The 25,378-nt window shown below is 33.8% G+C and overlaps 1 protein-coding gene across 7 annotated transcripts in view; it reads left to right on the plus strand.

Annotated features, from left to right (window-relative positions):
• Positions 1–25,378, plus strand: part of sema6ba (sema domain, transmembrane domain (TM), and cytoplasmic domain, (semaphorin) 6Ba) — a 184,781-nt gene that overhangs the window by 135,282 nt on the left and 24,121 nt on the right. For all 7 annotated transcript variants that reach the window (XM_048162487.1, XM_048162484.1, XM_048162485.1 and 4 more), the window contains 5 exons: positions 1,264–1,362; positions 4,071–4,161; positions 4,471–4,590; positions 9,943–10,031; positions 14,789–15,006. In XM_048162487.1, the coding sequence (XP_048018444.1) occupies positions 1,264–1,362; positions 4,071–4,161; positions 4,471–4,590; positions 9,943–10,031; positions 14,789–15,006 (617 nt within the window). The remainder of the gene's footprint in view (positions 1–1,263; positions 1,363–4,070; positions 4,162–4,470; positions 4,591–9,942; positions 10,032–14,788; positions 15,007–25,378) is intronic.

Genomic DNA, 25,378 nt, shown 5'->3' on the forward strand with positions numbered 1-25,378 from the left:
TGTCTGACCCATTACACACACACACACACACACACTGTTTTTGTTTGTCTCTCTCCTTCACTCAAATTTTAATTAGGATTCAAATGACTTTGTTAAATGACATGAAAGTCAAATACTGCCAAGTCATTGTGATTCAAAAAAAGATCAGCCCAGGAAAACAAATAAACAGAGTTTGAAATCATTTCCGCTGTTTCCACACAGTAATTAAAGGTGATAAAGAGGATCTTTTCGTCGACTGAGAAACCAAAGACTGTTACTGAGTTTTTGAAATGAGCGCATGCGTAAGAACAACCCCCCTTCCTTTCGAGGGAACGCCACCCAAAATTCGTGCACGAGTATTGGAACACGAGTGTTTACCACCGGCATTCGCTGTATCGTGTTAGTGGATTCATTATGTCGGACTCACCGCAGGTAACTCATAATCTGCAGTTGTTACTCCTGTCTCCGGACAAAAACACTGCATGCTGCGCCTGTTGAGTGTGGAAAGCTACTTCTCACAAGGAACATCATGACAGTGATTGACAAGCCAGAGGGCCAATCTGCGCACGTCTCTCACAAGGAATGTAATGGCAGTGATTGACGATTACGTAAACGATTGGCTGATGTTTTTAAGGCCCTACCTCGTGCACAGATGATGTATATTAATATTATTCCTTTCAGTGCACCTAATAAATAGTCTTTTATCAGTTAGTAAAGACAGTTTCAAGTAATATTGCAAAAATGTATAAAACAAAACATCCTCTTTAGCACCTTTAATAGGAATAGTCATTTCTATTGTGTTTATGCATATTGACATAACATATTTATACAAACTCTCATTCTCTCTTTCTTTCAGTTGGTTATTTCCAGATTTTCAATATGTTCTCATATCTTTGAACCCTACTGTATTAGTAATATTAATAAAATAACAAAATAATAATAATAAAAATTTTTAGATTCTATTAAAATATTTTGTTTATTTAGTTTGTTGTTTTGTAATGTATTTTATATTTTATATTATTTAACTTTATTTTATTACATCAGACATGGAATCATCATAATACCACAAACTCTCAGATATGTATCATGTTATTCCTACCAAGTTCCTTGGAAAATATAGTGAAAATACTATAATATAAAAAAATATGGCACTCATTCACTACTATGGCAGAATCGACCAACGTCCTCATTCCATTCCCACGGCTCTCGGCCCCGCCCTGCTTGCCACAATATATATAAGTATAAACACGATTAACTTTTCCTATTTCTCTCTGTTTACTTTAGGAGGAGTGTCGTAATTATATTAAGGTGCTGTTGAGCCATGATGGAGGGCTGTTTGTGTGCGGGACGAATGCTTTCAACCCGCTGTGTGCCAATTACACGGTGAGTGTTCCTCAATGCCTGCACACTTCACTGTCTCCCCTGTGTTTACCCTCAGCAAACATGTAGAGCGTGTAAAATGTAATACTACAAACATCTCAAGATCCAGTTCTGTTCATCCTACTATATGTAGAAAAAATTCTACAGGAACTCATTGTTTTAATTTGTTGCATATATTTGTGTATGTACAATATGTGAGATTTCAGCTGTGAGATGATTCTTTTTTAATGAGTCAATCTTAAAGACTCAAATCTTGAATTTTTGTGTGTATATTTTAGTACACTGAAAAAATGGTGTAGAACCAAATTGCTAGTAAATTTCACAATTAGTTACAAAGAAATAGCAAGTAAAATTTTAATTTTTAGAGTATATATAGTGTATATATACAGTATAGAGAACCAGTTATTGTTCAAGTACTAAAAGAATAATATTTGTTAATAGGATCGTTGATAAATAGTACCACACTATAAAACTCAATAAGTTCAGAATAGTCAAAACATTTGAGGAAATGTATTACCTCAAAACATTTAAGTAAACAAACTAATTTTTCTAAGTTACTTAAACTTTTTGTGACAAGTAATGGCAGGGCCAAGAGCTGTGGGAGCGGAGCAAGGCCAGTGTGATGCACAGGTGTCTCTCATTAACAATCACGTCACCGGCATCCCTTCGTTCCCAAAGTTTTCAGCCTCGCCCCACTCATCATAATGTTAATTACATACAGTTCATTTATGTAAACATCACATTCAGATCTTGGTTAAATGTTTGATATCAAATAACACATGCTATTATAACAATCAAAGAAACTGTTATTATATATTTGCATGTATATAATCAAACATCATACAGTATATGTGGTCTTAACAGTTTTGCAGCCCATCCTCAACCTAACCACAGGCTCTACTCTTCACCACAATGATAACCCTACAAAACTAATATAACAGAATGTCCTGTAATCTCAACATAACACAACATTAAACACTAACTTATGTCTCACTATGTTAATCTTGTGCAAAAACACACAAAATAACACTTAATTTCAACATTTATTTATACAGTCTGATGCAAAGCATGCTGGGAATTAAAAATGTGCTGCAACTCAACTCAATCATATTAAGTTCAGCTTACTACAATGAAATTTTGAGTTCACACAACTGTTTCTATTAAGTAAAATTAACTTTCATTATTATTTGAGTGAAACAAATTTCATTTAAATAATTTCACTGTTCGGTTTTACAGTGCATTACATTTCTCGTGATTCCCATTGCTAGTCAACTTGGTTGCAGTGCATGACTTTACATGTCATTTACATATTCTGCATTGTTTGCAACATGTCACTCACCTACTAAACAATTTTTTTCTCTTACAGTCCAGTCATTAAGGAATGCTTTGTGTATTAGTTCCACCGAATCATTAAAAAGAATCAGTTCATTAGAACACATGGATTAACACTGATGAGCGTGGATCAGCATTGATGGAAGTGCAGTCGACTCAATGATTAAAACTCAATAAATGGATGCACAAAATTACATTGAAGGGCTCAGAGGAGGTGATGTTCATTTTAAGAGTTGAATCGAAAGTTTTAGTGGTTTTGAGGCTGAATCTGTCAGGAACATGTCTGAATTACGTCACCCCAAAATCAGATGTTAAAAAATAAGTAATTGTATTTTGCATTAAGAAAATGAAGCATTAATGTATTTTATTTAGAGAGATGATGACTTTGTCAACACTTTACAATAAGGTTTCATTTGTTAACATTATTAACTATATTAGTTAACATTAACTAACAATGATAAATACTCCTAAAGCATTTATCAAATGTAAATTTCAACATTTACTAATATCTTTTAATATTATTTAATGAACCTCAGCTAATATTGAACTTTTTTAACTATTGAAATATTGAATTGTTTTAATTTTATTTAATCAATGTTAACTAATAGGACCTTATTATAAAGTGTTACCAAATGTTCAGTTAGTCATTTGGCAATTAATGCTTAATTTTCTTAATGCAATATATTTTCTTATTTTTTTTATTTGGATTTTGGGTGAAATTTGATGTGGACATTTCCTTATTTTCAGGCCACATCTCATATTTTGCAGTTAAATCTGAAATCTTTTTGGTAACAATTTACAATAAGGTTTCATTAGTTAACATTAGTTAAAATGAACTAAGAATGAACAATACTTCTACAGCATTTATTCATCTTAGATAATGTTAGTTAACTAATGCACTGTGAACTAACATGAACAAACAATGAACAGCTGGATTTTTATTAACTAACATTAACAAAGATTAATAAAAACTGTAACAAATGTATTGCTCATTGTTAGTTCATGTCAGCTAATACATTAACTAAAGTTAACAAATGTACTTTATTGTAAAGTGTTACCTCTTTTTTTACAGTATACTTTGACATGAAAACCATACTGTTTTATTGTTATAAATAAAATTGAGAAAACCCTTCTGGAGACAGGTTGGTGGGTTTGTTTTAGTTGTGAGATAAATGGACAGACAGTTGTGTTTGAAGGGTCCATCTCTCACACATGCACACGCTCACTCACACTCTCTGCTGTTGCTGGAAGCGTGTAGAAATGATAGCAGCACTTGTGAATGTGTTTGGAGATACTGTATGTGTGGTTTATAACAGCTATCATCCTCTCAGAGAGTGTCATATCCCATCCTCACAAAGAGTATGTGTGTGTTTGTTCAGAGAGACACTCTGGAATTAGTTGGAGAACCCATCAGCGGAATGGCCCGATGTCCGTATGATCCCAAACACGCTAACGTGGCTCTGTTTGCAGGTAATGGCACACATTTTTGGCCATGTAATGGTTCTAACCTAACCTTGCATTATTCACATAATGTTGTGATTTTTTTTAACACTCTTTAATCTGTGATGATAATAAGAGCCGTACACCCAGTAGATACACAACATAATAATATTTAATAACGCCTCATTTATAGCTGTTTTAATTTGCCTCCATAAATGTGTTTAACCATTTTCATAACATCATTATGCTCAAGGACTTTTCAAACACATATATCATCATGGCACAATGTCGATTCTCACTTCTGGTTATTGACCACTGACCTCTGCCCTTTGACCCCAGAGGGCAGCTTGTTCACAGGCACAGTGACTGACTTCCTGGCCATCGATGCTGTCATTTACCGCAGTCTAGGAGAGAGTCCGGCCCTGCGCACGATCAAACATGATTCCAAATGGTTCAGAGGTACTGTAATATATATATATTTCACACACACACACACACACACACACATATATATATATATATATGTATATGTCTTAGGCATGTCAGTATTTTCACCTCCCCCCCAAAATGGTTTGGTTTCCCCAAAAAAGGTCGGTTTCTTCAAGCGTCTTGGAGACAAGGCCACAGTTCTTCTGGATTTAGTTTGTCTCAGTTTCATCTGTTTCTTCATGTAATCACAGACAGACTCAATTATGGTGAGATCAGATCTCAGTGTGGAGCACCAGCTGTTGTCAGACTCCTTGTGTATTCAAAAATCTCACCGGATTATTACAATTAATGGCAAAATGAATGTTTGGAAATGTGAGCTGATATTTCCTACTGACACACTACAGCAAAAGATATAAATAACTGGCTTAAAACCCTTTTTTGTGGGTGAAAATAGTGACGTGTCTAAGACTTTTGCACAGTACTGAATATATTTAAGAAATATTTACATATATAATTTAAACTATATAGGGGAGAGTGGGGTGATTTGTGCCGGGGGGAAGTAGTTCCACCGTTTGTTTCTGAAAAAACAAAGAAGAAATTGGTCATGTGACCACATAATTTTGAAAAGCCATCCATTTTACTCATCCTCCAAAGAAGAGAGACACATGGCATGAGAGGAAAGCACATTTTAGCTGTTTTTTCCCTTTCAAAGTAAAATTTCTATGATCAAGGTTTTTTGATTATAGCGTCTGAACAATTATAGATAAGTTTGAAAACATTTCACACATGTTTTAGTGCTTTAGCAGGCTACACAATAAGTCTATACAGTTAGCATGACGTTAGCTCTTAACTGCTGGATCATGCTAGTTTTTCAAACTTGTGGGTCTGGGGTGATTTGTGCCAGAGGGCCTGGGTTAAGTTGTGCCAGTGGCAACTCACCCCCACGTATGATTATTTTCAACATATTATTAATTTGTAATTGTACATTGTACTCTTACATTTTAGCAGTTAAACTATGTGACATTCTTGATTTTAGACCAAAACCCATCATGCCACGGACTTATAAAACGCACTTTCTGAAGATGAAAAGCATGAAATGGTCCAATGTTGTGCAAAAGGCATGAAAACAACTAATATTGTGTGAAAACTGAATGGAGATTATCGAATTATCATAAGATTTGTGAGTGATTTAGAGCACAGCAGAACTCGGTCAGATAAAGGCTTATTAATGAAAGTTCCTGTCAAAAAAAATTAATTGTATTAAAAGGGCAGCTATAAAAAAGCCAGTGTTCAGCAGCAAACAGGTATTTTCATCTTCAGACAGATCTTTCTTCCTCCCCATTTTGCATGAAAACTGTGACTTGCTTAATAATGTGGAACAACCTCTAAGTAGGGTTTCCATAGACCTGGCAAATTATTTTGTCTGAGATAGATGCCAGTTATAAGACATGGATAAATAAACAAACAAACATTTTCTTAGGAAAAACTAAAATCTGAATGTTTATTCTGCTGAAATCTTACTGATATGTCAATTGCATAATAATTTGTAACGTGGCGTATTCTTATGTTATTCTTATAATTGACAGACAGCGTTCTACGTATGTCAACAGGCATCTATTGCCAAAGTCTTTTTGCCTGAAATGATTCACAAATATCATATATTGTGTATTTAAGTTTTTTGTGTTTTCCCAAAAACTACATAATATGACTTAGCCTATTCCAACAGTTTAACAGGGTGACAATATCTAAATAAACCTTAAATGAGTAATTTTGTATTGAATTTGTCTTGATTTCATATAGCATTACAGTTCATAACATTAAAATGTTCTGTTTTACTTCAGAAATGACTGGCACAAATTACCCCTACGTATTCTCCCCAAAGGTCACAACTTACCCCGCACCAGGGGCAAGTTGTGCCACGAGACCACTTTTTTTCCAAAAGCTATATTTCTGAAACAATTTATTTCAGATCAAAAGTTATTGTTCTCAGGCATGCACCACATCCTGAAATATATGTACATTCTTAAGTTGAAGGCATTACTGCCAAAGCCTCACTTTAAAGTCACTTTGAGTACAAACTGGCACAACTCACCCCACTTTCCCCATATAATATATAATTGATTGTCAGATATAAGTGACTGTGTTTTGTCGTTTAAACATCTTTATGACGATTATGTTAGTTGATCTATAATGCGCGATGAGTGCCGCCATGTTGGTTTGCGTCACAATTCAGAGAATCAGATCTGTTGGATTTAAATAACGTAAATTATTACCAAATCCTCCCAAATGACATAAAAGTAAGTGGCTGGTGAACTGGGAGAAGAATAGAGTAATCTTTATAGTTACCTACACAATGTATATCTGATATGAATAAAACACATTGTTAAATTATAATAGAAAGGATTATTAATAATGCTTCTTCCATACATCAGTGTGTATTTCAATGTGTATTTAAATGTCTAAAACCTAAAATAAACATTATTTGAAAACACTGAATAGTTGTGATATGAAAAGCACTGAGCGTGTACATGTCTGGCTCAGCGTTAGCCAAAGCTTGAAAACACTTTTGAATTTAGCAGTTGATCAAGTGACGCACTGAATGTTCTAGTCACACTGATGCGATCGTATGCGTCAAAGGGTTCAAATTGATCCAATTTTGGGGGTGGAGGGGGAACAAATGGAAAAAATCAGATCTGAGGGGGCAATGCCCCCTTTTGCCCCCTCGTGGCTCAAGGCCTGGCTTGGCAATACAAACATATTATGATTATTTGTCATCTGTTTAGTTCTTTATTTTTTTTCCTCTCTCTTTTATCTTATTAAAGGAATGTTCTTAGGCATTTGTGGCATACCACAGAAAGTAATTCTGATTCATCTCTCAGTTTAAAAACAAAAAAACAAAACAGAAAATATGTTTAAACATGCTTAATGCACTGAGGGTTTTTTCAGTGCTTTCATCTGCCACAGCAAAGAAAGCTCCCATTCAAACGTTTTGGAGTCAGGTTTTTTTTTTTAAAGAAATTTATACTTTTATTCAACCAGAACTTGTTGATCAAAAGTGATAGTAAGGACATGTATCATGTTAGAAAGGAAAAAATCTGTATGAAATAAACGGTGTTCTGAAATGTGATATGTATAATATGAAATAATATGAAATGTTTCTTACAAAATCAGTATATTAGATTTCTGAAGGATCATGTGGAGTAATGATCCTGAAAATTCAGTTTAAGTACATTTTAAAATAGAAAAGTTATTTTCCATAATTGTAATAATATTTCACAATATTACTGTTTTACTGTATTTTTTATTAAATACATTTGATTAAATACATTTGAAAAAAAAAAAAATTAAATTTGATTAAATAATTATGACTTTCTCAAATAATTCAAATCATTTTCCCACTTTATATTAAGTAGCCACCAGTACTTACATTTAATTTAATCTTGGTACAATGAGAAAAAAAAAAAAAGGTTACAGTAAAAGACAATGCTGCGGTGAAAAACTGTTGATTGGTTTACATTCTTTTGAATGTACATTTAATGTACTGTAATTTTTGAAATTATCTTTATTTGGGGACTTTCTCAAATAATTCAAATCATTTTGAGAAATTTATTTAAATATTTGGTCCCACTTTATATTAAGTAGCCTTAACTACTATGTACTTACATTTAATTTAATCATTTGGTACAATGCACTTATTGTGTACATACATGTTTTTACATTGTACTTATATTTTAAAAACAACCGCATGTAATTACATCTATAATTAATTTCTGTTTTTATATTTATAATTACACTGTTGATCCATCCCTTACACCTTAACCCCACCCTTAAACCTACCTATACCACCAAACCTGTCCCTAACCTTACCCGTATCCCACCTCAATAGCAGCAAAAGTTTTTTGCAATTCAATATGAACCCAATAAGTACATTGCACTTATTTTTTGATGTAAGCACATAGTAGTTAAGGCCACCTAATATAAAGTGGGGACCAAATATTTTATTATATATTGTTCTAAATTGTCCTTTTGAAGTGGACTCTTTACGTTGCTGGACTTGTGTACTGCATGTACATTGTACTGTAATTCCAGTTCTAAAAGCTCAGCTCCATTTAAAGTGTTTTGTGGATGTGCAAAACTACATATTTTCAAGATCAACTAGTAAGTGGATTGTTTGATTGACTATTTTAAAGAAGCCCTGTATAATTTGTCTGTTTCATGTCTATTAACTAGACACGTTGTGTTTTACCATTGTGATAAATGGACATTAAATATGGCCTTTCAATAGGATAACTGACAGATAATCAACAAAGAAATAAGTGAAATAACTTTTTATTACAAAAAACTATCCACAAAAACCAGACACTTGTTATGCATGATTGCCCATACCCATTCTTAATTATATCACGTCCCACATGTCACCTTCTTCAAATGGATAAAGAGCGAAAGTAAGTGGGTTTAATTGGTCATGACAGCGTTAACACTATTTTTGTGTATTTTAAACATTATTTTTAGTGATACAGCAACAGATTCAAATGAGGGACAAGTTAAACTTATTTTCTGTGCTAATGCTCACATAAACTGTCAATAGCTGCACTTAACCTGGATTATTCTTTTGAAGTTGTTTCAGGAAATGTTTACTGTAGTAAAATGGATTGCATCTTCATCGCTCTGCTCTCTCGATCTACCTGTCAGTCTGAAGTGGGGTTTTGTTTTGTGGGTTTTAAAATAGTTTGAGGAAGCAGTTCACAGCAGTGAATTTTGAGTGTGATTTCACACCAGACACACAGAGAGTGCTAACGAAACCAAATGGGATTTTTTATTTTGTATTTTTTTTGTTTTTACCTGAGTTGTTTTTCCACAAATATGTGAGACCTTGTAACCACAGGAAACTGCACAGAGCTCTCTGAGCCTCGTTCGGATGAGAATAGGGTGGATGTGTGTATAATTTAGAGCTCTCTGTTTGAACTTTGAATGCTGGAGAGCTATGAGATGAATACATCTATAAAAGAATCATTCAGAGAGTAAGACCGACGTCCCGTTTTGAGCCACAAAGACCTGCGTCTGCTTTATGAAGCACATTCTGCTCAAGGAGAGAGAGAGGAGAGGCCAAGACCTCCGAATGTCCTCTCTTCGCTCTCTTTGCTTTATTTAAGAGGACATGCATGTTTTATGAGGACGATCTCTGCCTCATTCACTCATGTTTGTGCCATTCTCTCGCTGTATATCTCTTTCTCTCCCTGCCTCCCTCTGGGACTGTGCATATGTTGTTTGTTCAGATGAAATGTCTTTATAATGACTGATGAGTGTTTACTTATTTGAGCTTCAATTTCTCCATAGGATGCCTTCAGAAAATTAAAGTCTGCGTTTGTGTGTGTTTTACAGAGCCTTATTTTGTGAGCGCCGTGGAATGGGGGCCTCATATCTACTTCTTCTTCAGGGAGATGGCCATGGAGTTCAACTACCTGGAGAAGGTAAGAAAGAAATATTCAGGTGGACATTTACACTGCCATTCAAAAGGTTTGGGTCGGGTTTACAGTATAGTCCAAAAGTTTGGAACCACTAAGATTTGTAATGTTTTTCTATTTGAATATATTTCACAAAGTAATTTATTCCTGTGATGGCAAAGCTGAATTTTCAGCATCGTTACTCCAGTCTTCAGTGTCACATGATCCTTCAGAAATCATTCTAATATGCTGATCTGCTGCTCAAGAAACATTTAATGTGTACAATTGTACAAAATATTTGTGTACAATATTTTTTTTCAGGATTATTTGATGAATAGAAAGTTCAAAAGAACAGTGTTTATCTGAAATCTAATCTTTTGTAACATTATAAATGTCTTTACTGCCACTTTTGATTGATTTAATGCATCCTTGCTGAATAAAAGTATTCATTTCTTTAATTTCTTTTCAAAAAAATAAAAATAAAAATTCTTACTGACCCCAAACTTTTGAACGGTAGTGTATAATGCTACAGAAGCTTTGTATTTCAGACAAATGCTGTTCTTTTGAACTTTCTATTCATCAAGGAATCCTGAAAAAAAAAAAGTACACAACTGTTTTCAACATTGAAAATAATCATAAATGTTTATTGAGCATCAAATCAGCATATTAGAATGATTTCTGAAGGATCATGTGACACTGAAGACTGGAGTAACGATGCTGAAAATTCAGCTTTGCATCACAGGAATAAATTACTTTGTCAAATATATTTAAATAGTACACAGTTATTTTAAATTGTAATAATATTTCACAATATTACTGTTTTTTTACTGTATTTTTAATTAAATAAATGTAGCCTTGGTGAGCAGACGAAACTTCTTTTAAAAACATTAAAAATCTTAGTGGTTCCAAACTTTTGGACTGTACTGTAACTGTAACAAATAACTGTTTTCTATTTGAATATTTGTTAAAGTGTAATTTATTCCCGTGATGCAAAGCTGAATTTTCAGCATCATTACTCCAGTCTTCAGTGTCACATGATCCTTCAGAAATCATTCTAATATGCTGATTTGCTGCTCAAGAAACATTTCTTGTTATCATCAATGTTGAAAACAGTTGTGCTGCTTAATATTCTTAAGCATGATTTTTTCAGGATTCTTTGATGAATAAAAAGTTCAAAACAACAGCATTTATTTGAAATAGAAATCTTTTGTAACATCGTAAATAGGGTTGTCAAATGTATCGGTACCAGTCGGTACTAAAACGGTAGTATGTTTGTGCAGTACCAGTAGTACAAAGTACTGGGCATATTCAGTACGCTCTCGTTCATGTTTGTTTGAGCGTCAATGGTTTCTATTTACTGTGTGTTTTTACAAGTGTTGATCATTGTAGCCGATCACAGTTGTATCTGTTGAGTGCATGAACACAGTGGCCAATCAGAGCTGCTAGTCAGTATGTTAGTCAGAATCTGCCTGAACACCGCTGAAAACACATAAGGTTTTGTTTTGTTCAATGCAAATCCTTTCATTATAACCAACAAAGTGTAAACAGATAGGAGATTCATGTACAATTAAAGGTGCAATATGTAAGAATTTTGCAGTAAAATATCCAAAAACCACTAGGCCAGTGTTATATATTTTGTTCACTTGAGTACTTACAATATCTCAAATGTTTCCAACTATTTGTAAATCGTGAGAAAATTGCAATTTTAACCAAGGCTCCTGGACGTGTGAGGAGTCGCCTGTCAATTGCATCATACCTGCATTACCCTCGGTTTCCGGTTTTATTTTGTGGAAACCATGAAAACACCAAAGATACTTTAATATTTACATGTTTTAATAGACAAGGGAACAACTGTTTTTATATTTATAGACAGAAAACTAATTATTGTTATATAGCTCAACACATTTAGTCTTATTGTTTAAATCTAATTTTCCATGCTTTACCATGCCTCAGAGAAAAACACTATTTTGTGAAGTAGCTAACATAGCATAATCAGATGCAGCTTTATTTTAGTAACAGTAATACAGAATTTTCTCCATCATACAATACGTTTTAAAATTAATTGCATGCCTTTTATCAACACAAGCCACAGAGTAACATTATAACATAATTTTCAACACACTCAAATGTATCTAATATGATAAACAGAGCTGCGTTACCTCATACTCATGACCGGAAAAGCGGAAGCAGCACCGGCGACTGTGGCATAATAAAAGTCCCGCTGCTCGTGAGGCATGTGTTGCGCAATCGCTCCAGCGGCCTCGTTCAGCTCCCACAACACTCGGTCCTGCTCTGCTTCATACTACAGTAACGTTAATAATCGCATTCATGAACATGATTTCTTCCTGAGTCCTATCCCAATTGTTTTCCACCGGCTGTGAGGTAAGGACTATGTCCCAAGTTTCCGCGCTCAAACTTGGCATTATCAAGCTACGCCTTTGTTTTGAATAGGACTCTAGCGACCTCTAGCGGACAGACAATATTACATATTGCACCTTTAAGACACCTTAAGTTTTTTATTATAACGGGAGTTTTGGCACGAGTGCAGAATCCAGTGAGCTTACGCTTTAGAGGTTGACAGCCTTAGTGGTTATAAACAGAGGGCTCTTTTCTTGCTTTCTGTTTATTGTCCATTCACAATCTGAAAAGTTTAGTTTGTAAGTTTTGCTGCTAAGTATACTGCAAAGTTTCTGGATTGAGAACTATATTTAAATGTGCAATTATTGACAGTAAAGGCCAATTCACACCGCCCCAACAGACACCGACAAATGCTGATTGAACATGTTCAGTCAGGTGAAAACAAACCCCAACCAATGCCAACAAACGCTGACAAGGGTAACAAATTCAGGGGTAACAATACCGAAATTGGTACAGAAAACCGCAACATTTTACTGGTATTGGTACATACTACTGATTTTTGGCAACCCTAATTGTAAATGTCTTTTCTGTCATTTTTGCTCAATTTAATGCATCCTTGCTGAATAAAAGTATTAATTTCTTTGAAAAAAATCTTACTGGCCTAAACTTTTGAATGGTAGTGTACACATCAACGACACCTACTCAGTGTTCAGCAGTTTGACCAGCCAGTTACTGTTAATCAATAAGGTGTAGGATATATACTATTACTCCTAAACACCAGAAAATCGAATTATAAGAGTAAATAAGAGTTTTTGAAAGTATGTCAGACCTACCATCACCATTTGAGTGGCACATTTTAGCACGTATGTCTCACACTTTAATGCAGAGAGTGTGTATACATGAAAAGCACCTACAGTAGCTGCGTTTACATGGACCCTCATAATCCATTTGCAATCGAACTAGTAGCACAATAACCACATCAATCGGAATGATTTGTCCAAATTCCAATTTAAATGTAATTCAGGTTGTATGAGGTGGTTTAAACCTTTTCTAATCCATTCGATATGTAATACTTGATCGGACTGAAAACTGAAACTGGAAAGTTCTGCGCATATGCAATGGCTTAATGATGTATGTCACATGGGTCATGCTGTTGTTGTTGAATATACACTCTAAAAAATGCTGGGTTAAAAACAACCCAAGTTGGGTTGAAAATGGACAAACCCAGCAATTGGGTTGTTTTAACCCAGCGGTTGGGTTAAATGTTTGCCCAACCTGCTGGGTAGTTTTATTTAAACCAACTATTGTTTAAAAATTGCTATATGGCTAGCTTAAAATGAAACCAAAATAGTTGGGAAATTAAAAACCAGATGCAATTAGAGGCAACAATAATAGACAAAAGGTGAATGTTTATTAATAAGCTTTAATATTTTATTAATATAAATTTAATAGTTTAATAGTTTATTAATATAGATTTATTAATAAGCAATTTAATAAATGTTTATTGTTTAATAATTATTCATTGAACATTAATAAATGTTCATTTCCAACATACTTTGGGTTAATTTTAATTAAGCAATACAGTAATTTTTAAAAAATAGTTGAGTTAAATAAAACTACCCAGCAGGTTGGGCAAACATTTAACCCTACCGCTGGGTTAAAACAACCCAATTGCTGGGTTTGTCCATTTTCAACCCAACTTGGGTTGTTTTTAACCCAGCATTTTTTAGAGTGTAGTGTCATAAATGACTTTCGTGTTATTCTAAAATTCTCTTATTCATTGTCTGTGAAGTGATGCAGGACAATGTCCCAGCAGTTTTTACTGCTTGATGAATATAAGCAGCACGGCACAAAGCGTCATGTGTCTCTTAATTAGGACCCAAAATAGAAAAACAAAGAAGCAATGGAAGGATGATGATTAGTATGCAACAACAGCGGGAAACTATATTTGTGCAGCGTGTGCATGTCAAAAGATCAATTACATTTGAAGCTTGTGACAAACACACACAGCAACCCAATTCAGGAACTTGATAGTGCCCCGCCCCGTACTCAGAAGTCAGCCAGTCATAACAGAGGTCATTTACATATTAAAGGTACAGTATAGTAATGGTCCAGTTGCAAAGGCATTTTTAATTTAAGTGTCAGAGAGAGGTTAAAAAATGGCTAAGTAAAACTAAATTATGACTGCTTTTGGCACAAGAAGCCTTTACTGACATTAGAAGTCGAATTCTACGAAGAGAAAAAATGCAGAATATGGCCCCTTTAAGTTTTTTACACTGTTGTCAAAAGACTGAATTCTCACAATTGAAGTGTTAGGTTGAAAACTAGTTCTCCAGTGAATAGGCACTTAGATTCTGGTACTAAAAGAGTTTGTGTGCAATAAAAAGGATCTGTTTTCTTTTTGAATGTGTTTGTGTGTGCGTCAGGTGATGGTGTCTCGCGTGGCACGTGTGTGTAAAGGTGATTTGGGCGGCTCTCAGCGTGTGTTAGAGCGCCAGTGGACGTCGTTTCTGAAAGCACGTCTGAACTGTTCGATCCCTGGAGACTCGCACTTCTACTTCAACCTGCTGCAGTCCACCAGCCCCATCATACGCATGCAGGGCAGAGACGTCATCCTGGGGGTCTTTTCAACACCCTCGAACAGGTACACACACTCATACAGGATGAATACTAAAGAGCATGGTGTGATCATTTGCAGTATAGTGGAACGATCTGTGTGTGTGAATGATGAATGCAGATGAGACAGTAATGCGATTCAATAGCCCTGATGCAAATAAGGACAAAAACCTTTGAGAAGGTTATTTCCTCACATCATATTGGCACCATTTATTGTCTTATCAGTTTCCGTTCCAAGATGTGTCCGGTTACTACTTTTTTTTTTTGAAGCACTGTAAAGGTGAATTTCTCAAGAACATGTCTGGGCCATAATGCATGTATGTATGTATGTATATGTATGAAAAAAAAATATATTTTTTTTGTTTTGTTTATTTTTTATTAATTTATTTATCTTTTTAAATTATTTTTTTATTTTTAATTATTTTTTTTATTATTATTTGTTTATGCATTTATTATTTATTTATGTATTTTTATTTATTTATGTATTTTTATTTATTTATTTATATATATTAATATTATTTGTTTGCTTGTGTATTTTATTATTTTATTTTATTTGACATGACATGAAAATTAAGCACAAAAACTATTCAGTAATTATACGGTTGTGAGAATGAGATTTTTTCATTATGGTAATGAGGATGAATGTTCTTAACTGTCATTAAAAGATGTTTTTCTTGTTTTTCTTTAAGCAAAATATTATTTCTTTTGGTGGTGGTGGTGAAAAATGATCTGGACATGTTTTTGTGACATTCGCTGCTTAAATGTGTAAAGATTACGAAACATAACTAAATTGAAGGGAAATGGAAAACGGTTCTACACACGCACGTACGCTCGTTCCTCTGTGATTTAGCTTCTTATTAGTCTGTTTTGAACCCGAGCAGCACGAATGAATCCAATTTCAAGGCAATTTGGATTTTGTTCTTTTGATAGTCTGCCTAAAAGGGCTTTTTTTCCTCCAGAAGAAAGACAAAGCGAAGAGTCATGAGAGTTTGATTGTCTCAAGAGAAAGACTCTTTAAAATTCAGTTATCAGGGATGTTAAGAAATGCCATAAACACATTTTAACAATGGGCAAAACACTGATCCGCTTTCCACAGGGTTGTAAATGGCCAGCTTACATTGTGCTGTAGATTACAGTAGCAGTTGTGACATCTGTCAAAATGTGCAAAGAAAGCGAGAGTCAAAGAAAGTGACGGAGTGCTACAAACAACCTTTGTGTGTGTCTGTATAAATCTAGAGAAATGTGAACTTTTCTTCCTTTCATAAGTAATACATGGAAGCTTGTTTCTGCCACAATATAGAAAAATAAAAAAGGTGATTGAGACTTTTTATCTCACAATTCTGACCTTTTGTCCCTGAATTGCGAGATTTAAACTCACAATTGTGAGTTATAAAGTCAGAATTGTGCGATATAAACTTGTAATTGCCTCTTATAAAGTCAGAATTGAGTGATATAAACTCAAAATTGTGAGATATAAACTCGCAATTGCATCTTATAAAATCAGAATTGCGAGATATAAACTCACAAATGCATTATAAAGTCAGAATTGTGAGATATAAACTCACAATTGCATCTTAAAATCAGAATTGTGAGATATAAACTCACATTTACATTATAAACTCAAAATTGTTTACTTGCAATTGTGTTATAAAGTCAGAATTGTGAGATATAAACTCGCAATTGCGCCTTATAAAATCAGAATTGCTTGATATAAACTCACAATTGCGTTATAAAGTCAGAATTGCGAGACATAAACTCAAAATTGCGCTATAAAATCAACTGCGAGATATAAACACGCAATTGCGTTATAAACTCAGAATTGCTTGATATAAACTCACATTCACGTTATAAACTCAAAATTGCTTGATATAAACTCGCAATTGCATCTTATAAAATCAGAATTGCTTGATATAAACTCACAATTGCATTATAAAGTCAGAATTGTGAGATATAAACTCACAATTGCATCTTAAAATCAGAATTGCTTGATATAAACTCACATTTACATTATAAACTCAAAATTGTTTACTTGCAATTGTGTTATAAATTCAGAATTGTGAGATATAAACTCGCAATTGCGCCTTATAAAATCAGAATTGCTTGATATAAACTCACAATTGCGTTATAAAGTCAGAATTGCGAGACATAAACTCAAAATTGCGCTATAAAATCAACTGCGAGATATAAACACGCAATTGCGTTATAAACTCAGAATTGCTTGATATAAACTCACATTCACGTTATAAACTCAAAATTGCTTGATATAAACTCGCAATTGCATCTTATAAAATCAGAATTGCTTGATATAAACTCACAATTGCATCTTAAAAAATCAGAATTGCTTGATATAAACTTGCAATTGCGTTATAAAGTCAGAATTGCTAGATATAAACTCAAAATTGTGAGATATAAACTCACAATTGCGTTATAAAGTCAGAATTGCGAGACATAAACTCAAAATTGTGAGATATAAACTCAAAATTGCGTTATAAAGTTAATTGCGAGATATAAACACGCAATTGCGTTATAAACTCAAAATTGCTTGATATAAACTCGCAATTGTGTTATAAAATCAGAATTGCGAGATATAAACTCGCAAATGTGTTATAAAGTCAGAATAGTGAGATATAAACACAAAATTGTGATATAAACTCACAATTGCGTCTTATAAAATCAGAATTGCTTGATATAAACTCGCAATTGCGTTATAAAGTCAGAATTGTGAGATATAAACTCACAGTTGCATCTCATAAAGTCAGAATTGCTTGATATAAACTCACAATTGCGTTATAAAGTCAGAATTGCTTGATATAAACTCACAATTGCGTTATAAAGTCAGAATTGCTTGATATAAACTCACAATTGCGTTATAAAGTCAGAATTGCTTGATATAAACTCACAGTTGCATCTCATAAAATCAGAATTTCTTGATATAAACTCACAATTGCGTTATAAAGTCAGAATTGCTTGATATAAACTCACAATTGCATCTTAAAAAATCAGAATTGCTTGATATAAACTCGCAATTGCTTTATAAAGTCGGAAATGCGAGATATAAACATGCAATTGCGTTATAAAGTCAGAATTGCGACATAAACTCGCAATTGCATTATAAAGTCAGAATTGCGAGACATAAACTCAAAATTGCGTTATAAAGTCAACTGCGAGATATAAACACACAATTGCGTTATAAATTCAAAATTGCTTGATATAAACTCGCAATTGCTATAAAATCAGAATTGCAAGATATAAACTCGCAAATGTGTTATAAAGTCAGACTAGTGAGATATAAACACAAAATTGTGATATAAACTCACAATTGCGTCTTATAAAATCAGAATTGCTTGATATAAACTCGCAATTGCATCATAAAATCAGAATTGTGAGATATAAACTCGCAGTTGCATCTCATAAAATCAGAATTGCTTGATATAAACTCACAATTGCGTTATAAAGTCGGAATTGTGAGATATAAACATGCAATTGCGTTATAAAATCAGAATTGTGAGATAGTGAGATAGTCGCAGTTGCATCTTATAAAATCAGAATTACTTGATATAAACTCGCATTTGTTTTATAAAGTCAGAATTGCATGATATAAACTCACAGTTGCTTGATATAAACTCACAATTGCATCTTAAAAAAGTCTGTCTATGTATAAAGTCTTTGTTCTAACTCATTTGCTGACAGGCAGGTTAATGCCCGCTGTCAGTTGTTTTACGTGGCCAGAATCTTATTTCTGATTGTTTATGATAATTATCTCACAAAGTACCATGGTATTACCATCTGATGCCATCAGTAAAGTACCGCCACAGGCTGATTTGCACGAGAAGTGAGATGACTGGAGGTCTGTACACTGACATTTTATATCTCTGTGGAAACTAAAAGCCCTCCGAGCAAATAGTGGCATAAGAATTCAAAAATCTAAAACGAGTGAATAAGAACTCCACGTGTGATTGACACGTACATTAGACGTAAAATGTCTCTTTGTCATATCACAGAACAGTTATACAGTTTCACACAGCATTCCTGGAAATACCTCATGAGAAATGATCTCTGGAACAAAAAAAAACAAAGATTTGACGTTGAATTCCACGTTGACTTGAACACACTGCTTTTCCACAGCATGCCTCCTGAAACAACAGGATTTTTTTGGTCACATGCTTGAAATAACTCCCAATAGAGAATAGACATTTACATACTATAGACACAGAATAAAGGGGTAGAGAGAGATAAAGAGATGGAGAGAGATGGCAGAAGATACTGTACAACAACCAGCCGATAATCTGAGCTTGTTGTGAAAGGGAATGAATCGGTCTGTTCTGTGCTGAGCTAAATGGATAAACAGTCAAGTACATAATAAAACCAGCCCAAATGTTGTTCTATCAGCTCTTTGTGTCGGTCCCGAGAGCTCATAACACACTGTAAGAGCTCTCACTAGTCTTCCAGGCTCCACGGGTAAGTGTGCGTTCAGTATGATATAGTGCAGTCCATCAGGCAGATGATGAGGGCTGTTTTCAGTAGATTACCTCTCATTGTGTTCGTATGATTAGAATAAAAATGAGCTTCATCATCAGCTTCCAGTCCATGTTTTTGGTGTTATGTCTGATCTGCTAGATGTGGTCATTTTTTCACTATAGGAAAGAGCAAATTCCAGGACAGCCGTTGAGAAAGGAAAGGGGTCAAGATGAATGAGAAGTTGGATGTTTTATTTCAGAAAATGTCATGAAATGAAATGTTTTCATGCTTTTGTGACATTTTCTGAAATACACAATTATATATGTGTATTGCGACTGCTATTGTTTTTTTTTTTTATGTTTGATTCTCTCCATGAGAATAAAGAATAACTCAATAAGCCACAGTGTTTTTACAGTGTTTTTACCTCAGGTAATCTCCCTTAATCATGGTACAAATCACTGTAACACACAGCCTTGATTGGCTTACAGCCTTTTTTAAATAATAATAATAATAATAATAATAATAATAATTATTATTATTATTATTATTAATATTATTGTTGTTGTTGTTGTTCTTTATACTATTATTATTATTATTATTATTGAACTGTAACAATTATTATTATTAATAGATACATTATTAATATTTTAATAACTATAATTGTGCTATTTTTGTTATAATAATAATAATAATAATAATAATAATAATTATTATTATTATTATTAATGATGATGATTATTAATTCTTGTTCTTACTATTATTATTATTATTATTATTATTATTGAACATTAATTCTATTATGTATTCATGTTTTAGTAACATATTAAAATGTTTTTTGTTTATTAATAATAATAATAATAATTGTTATTATTATTGAACAGTAAAAGAGTTTTTTTGTAATATTTGATGTTACCTGGTTTTATTATTATTATTATTATTATTATTGAACATTAATTCTATTATGTATTAAAATTTTAGTAACTATATTAACATGTTTTTTTGTTTATTATTATTATTAATAATAATAATAATAATAATAATTGTTATTATTATTGAACAGTAAAATTGTTTTTTTAATAATATTTGATGTTACCTGGTTTTATTATTATTATTATTATTATTATTGAACAGTAACTCAATTATGTTTTAATATTTTAATAACTGTATTAATGTTTTTGTTATTATTATTATTATTATTATTATTATGGAACATAACTGAACTAACTGATTTCTATAGTAATATTTAACTGTCAACAGCCTACAATTAGGATAATAAACTATATTATCTGGTGCAAGAATTGTTTAATCTGATTATTATTATTATTATTATTATTATGGAACAGTTACTGATTACTATATTAATATTTAACCATCAACAGTAGTTAGGATAATAAACTATATTATCTGGTGCAAGAATCTGATTTTTATTATTAGTAGTATTAAAATGATTACTGAATAATATAATTTCTTTACTAATATTATGTCACTTGGTATTATTGTTGATTTTTTTTTATTTTATTTTTTTTATGGAACATTAACTGATTAACTAATATTTATATTTTTATGTTACTTGGTAAACATCAGTTAGGATTATAAACTATTTTTGTTGCAATAATTGTTTATTCTTATTCTTATTATTATTACTAATTCAAATTGTATTATTGTTATGATAATAATATTAATAATAATCACAATGCAAAAATACAATTATACAAAAATAATGAAATGTATTAATAAAATGCCACAATTCTAACTGTATTTTTTTAATACTTTAAATGAAATCTGTATTTTTCGCAGTAGTTTTGTATCATGTGAAAGGAGAGCTAATGTGTTCTCACTCTAGAGTTATGGCTGAGCTTCTATGCCAAAGTACAAACAGCATGAAGCCCCTCCTGCTTTCTGCTGTGTCCATTTTTCTCATTTAGTCCCCATTTCTCAGACCCCCGTCGTGTCCTGTCTCAAATGGACGCGAGAGGCTTTGCTGCAGAGCTTTGTGTGATGAGGTGATCTTGGCCCGTTCACCTCAAGCCCAGTGGTCTGGTCAGTTACACAGGCACAGCGCCAGAAAGCCTTTAAAGTAGTGGACGATAGGTGACCAGGGCCGATTGCCAGAGAGAACAGGGTGAAAGTAGAGCTCGTTTGTCTAGCTTGAGGTTTACAAGGCTGTAGATCACTACATCTGACAGCTCATTGGCTGGATTAGAGTTGGAGGCCATAAACTTCTAACAGCTTATTGGCTTAAAGAGGTGTTCTCAAAATGGCTCCCATTCGGACCACGTCTGCCTGTCTCGCTTTTTGCAACGGCAATAGCCGACAACGCATTTTTATACCAAAAAAAAGGTTTTTAAAGGGTTAGTTCACCCAAAAAATGAAAATTCTGTCATCAATTACTCACCCTCATGTCGTTCTACAAACGTAAGACCTTCGTTCATCTTTGGAACACAAATTAAGATATTTTTGATAAAATCCGATGGCTCAGTGAGGCCTTCAATGCCAGCAAGACAATTAACACTTTCAGATGCCCAGAAAGCTACTAATATTTACATATTTAAAACAGTTCATGTGACTACAGTGGTTCAACCTTAATGTTATGAAGCGGCGAGAATACTTTTTGTATACTAAATAAAAAAATAACGACTTTATTCAACAATATCTGGTGATGGGCGATTTCATAAAGTTTGAAGTTTTAGGAATCTTTTGTTTCAAATCAGTGGTTCGGAGCACATATCAAACTGCCGAAGTCACGCCCCCCAGTGGTGAACCATTGAAATTTTTCAAAACACTTAAGACATTACTGAAATCACGTGACTTTGGCAGTTTATTTTGGGTTTTTTGGCGCACAAAAAGTATTCTTGTCACTTCATAATATTAAGGTTGAACCACTGTAGTCACATGAACTGTTTTAAATATGTCTTTAATAGCTTTCTGGGCATTGAAAGTGTAAATTGTCTTGCTGGCATTGGAGGTCTCACTGAGCCATCGGATTTTATCAAAAATATGAACGAAGGTTTTACAGGTGTGGAACAACATGAGGGTGAGTAATTAATGACAGAATTTTCATTTTTGGGTGAACTAATCCTTTAAAGGTGCTCTAAGCAATGTCACGCATTTTTAGGCCAAAACATTTTTTTTCACATACAGCAAACATCTGCTCACTATCCGCTAGCTGCCTGTCCCCTGAACACACTGTGAAAAAACGCGGTCTCTGTAGTCGCCACAAGCTCCGAAAACGGCAATAAAAACAAACTGGTGCAGCCTGGACCACAAAACATAATAAACATGCTCCAGCCAATAACCGACAAGAATGATTTTAAATGCGCGTTCATGACTGTTTCAGGAAGCACGGAGGGGAGGGGGGAGGAGGAGGAGGAGGGAGGGTCTAGCTAGCCTCTGTTTTGTTTGACAACACTTCGAACGTCAACAGGAAGTTACTCCACCCAGGATCACTTAGAGCACCTTTAATGTTTTTGAAAGAAGCCTCTTATACTCACCAAGGATGCATTTATTTGATGAAAAATACAGTACAAAATGTGTTGTGAAATAATATTACAATTTAAAGTATTGCTGTCAATCGATTAAAAAAATTAACGAATTAATCACATTTTTCCTTAGTCACGATTGATCACACCTAACATTAAAGGGTTAGTTCACCCAAAAATTAAAATTATGTCATTAATGACTCACCCTCATGTCGTTCCAAACCCGTAAGACCTCCGTTCATCTTTGGAACACAGTTTAAGATATTTTAGGGAGGGAGACGCACGCTGTATTCAAGCTATTTTTTTAAATTGTGCGTAAGTGTGCATGTCGCGGATGTCCTAATCGCCAAAAACAACGACGTAAAAAATCATGTCAATGACATGATGACAGAATTTTCATTTTTGGGTGAACTATACTTTTAAATATGAGCAATAAGAATATTGATGTTTGCCTTGGCAAACACTACTAAAAAGTCACAATGTGTCAGAACATTGAGTTATTCTTTAAATCACCTTCAGTTTTACAGTCACCTGCTGAGATAAAATGAGAGAGCTGTCAGTGCACTAATGGCTCTTGCTGAACATCATTGTTTGTCCCTTTATTCCATTAAATAGTTGAGATAATTATAAGGTTGTGCTACTCAGGGAAGAGCAGGAGAGGTGGGAAGGGAGATGGAGATGAAGATGCCATCCAGTGACATCTCTGTTAATTTGGTGTAATCTTTGGCACAGATGTCCTCCATAAGGGTGGCAGGCGGAGGGGCTCAGGCCGATCTCCAAATCAGTCCATTAACACCATGCTCACTGCGCCATTTCTGTCCATCAATCTCCGTGCATTTTCCAAATTTTCCAAATGAGACCCTTCATTCCCAAAGCCCTTCAATTACCAGCAGCCCATATTTAACAGATCAGACCCCGTATTTTCCGTGTATCTATTAGTGGGGAATATTAGAGTGGAATTGAGCAGAAATGGAATGATTAGAATTGAATGAGCAGACCTCATCATATCCGAATGCGATGATTGCTCTGCAACTGTCTTATCTACTTCGTTTGTATTTAGTCACTGTGTGGAAGGTGGAAGGACACTGTTCTGTCATTTGCACTCTCATTGTGATCAGGATAATGTAGCTATTGTGTCAAACTCAAGCTTGTATCAAAATTATATTCCCTACATGATTCTATTGGTTTTCTTTTCGCTGTCTGATTAGAAAATACAGCTTGTTAATCTATATAATTATAAGCTCTAAACCCTCTAAACCCTGACTTTTTTTTTTTTTATCTGTGGAGCACAAAAGAATTTATTTTCAAGGATGTTGGTAAACAAACCGTTTGGTTCCCATTGACTTCCATTTTTATCTTTCTATCAATCTGTCTATCTATCTATCTATCTATCTATCTATCTATCTATCTATCTATCTATCTATCTATCTATCTATCTATCTATCTATCTATCTATCTATCTATCTATCTATCTATCTATCTATCTATCTATCTATCTATCTATCTATCTATCTATCTGTCTGTCTGTCTGTCTGTCTGTCTGTCTGTCTGTCTGTCTGTCTGCATGTCTGTCTGCCTGTCTGCTGTCGGTCTGTCTATCTATCTATCAATTCAATTCAATTCAAAATTACTTTATTGGCATGACTGTAAATAATACAATATTGCCAAAGCATTTTTTTATTATTATTGTCTGTCTGTGTCTCTGTTTATCTATCTATCTATCTATCTATCTATCTATCTATCTATCTATCTATCTATCTATCTATCTATCTATCTATCTATCTATCTATCTATCTATCTATCTATCTATCTATCTATCTATCTATCTATCTATCTATCTGCATGTCTGTCTGTCTGTCTGTCTGTCTCTATATCTACAAACCTGATTCCAAAAAAGATGGGACACTGTACAAATTGTGAATAAAAAAGGAATGCAATAATTTACAAATCTCATAAACTTTTTAATCACAATAGAATATAGATAACATATCAAATGTTGAAAGTGAGACATTTTGAAATGTCATGCCAAATATTGGCTCATTTTGGATTTCATGAGAGCTAAACATTCCAAAAAAGTTGGGACAGGTAGCAATAAGAGGCCGGAAAAGTTAAATGTACATATAAGGAACAGCTGGAGGACTAATTTGCAACTTATTAGGTCAATTGGGTATAAAAAGAGCCTCTCAGAGTGGCAGTGTCTCTCAGAAGTCAAGATAGGCAGAGGATCACCAATTCCCCCAATGCTGCGGCGATAAATAGTGGAGCAATATCAGAAAGGGGTTTCTCAGAGAAAGATTGCAAAGAGTTTGAAGTTATCATCATCTACAGTGCATAATATCATCCAAAGATTCAGAGAATCTGGAACAATCTCTGTGCGTAAGGGTCAAGGCCGGAAAACCATACTGGATGCCCGTGATCTGCGGGCCCTTAGACGGCACTGCATCACATACAGGAATGCTACTG

Source organism: Megalobrama amblycephala, linkage group LG17 (genome assembly GCF_018812025.1).
Source record: "Megalobrama amblycephala isolate DHTTF-2021 linkage group LG17, ASM1881202v1, whole genome shotgun sequence".
In the NCBI taxonomy this organism is placed as follows: domain Eukaryota; kingdom Metazoa; phylum Chordata; class Actinopteri; order Cypriniformes; family Xenocyprididae; genus Megalobrama; species Megalobrama amblycephala.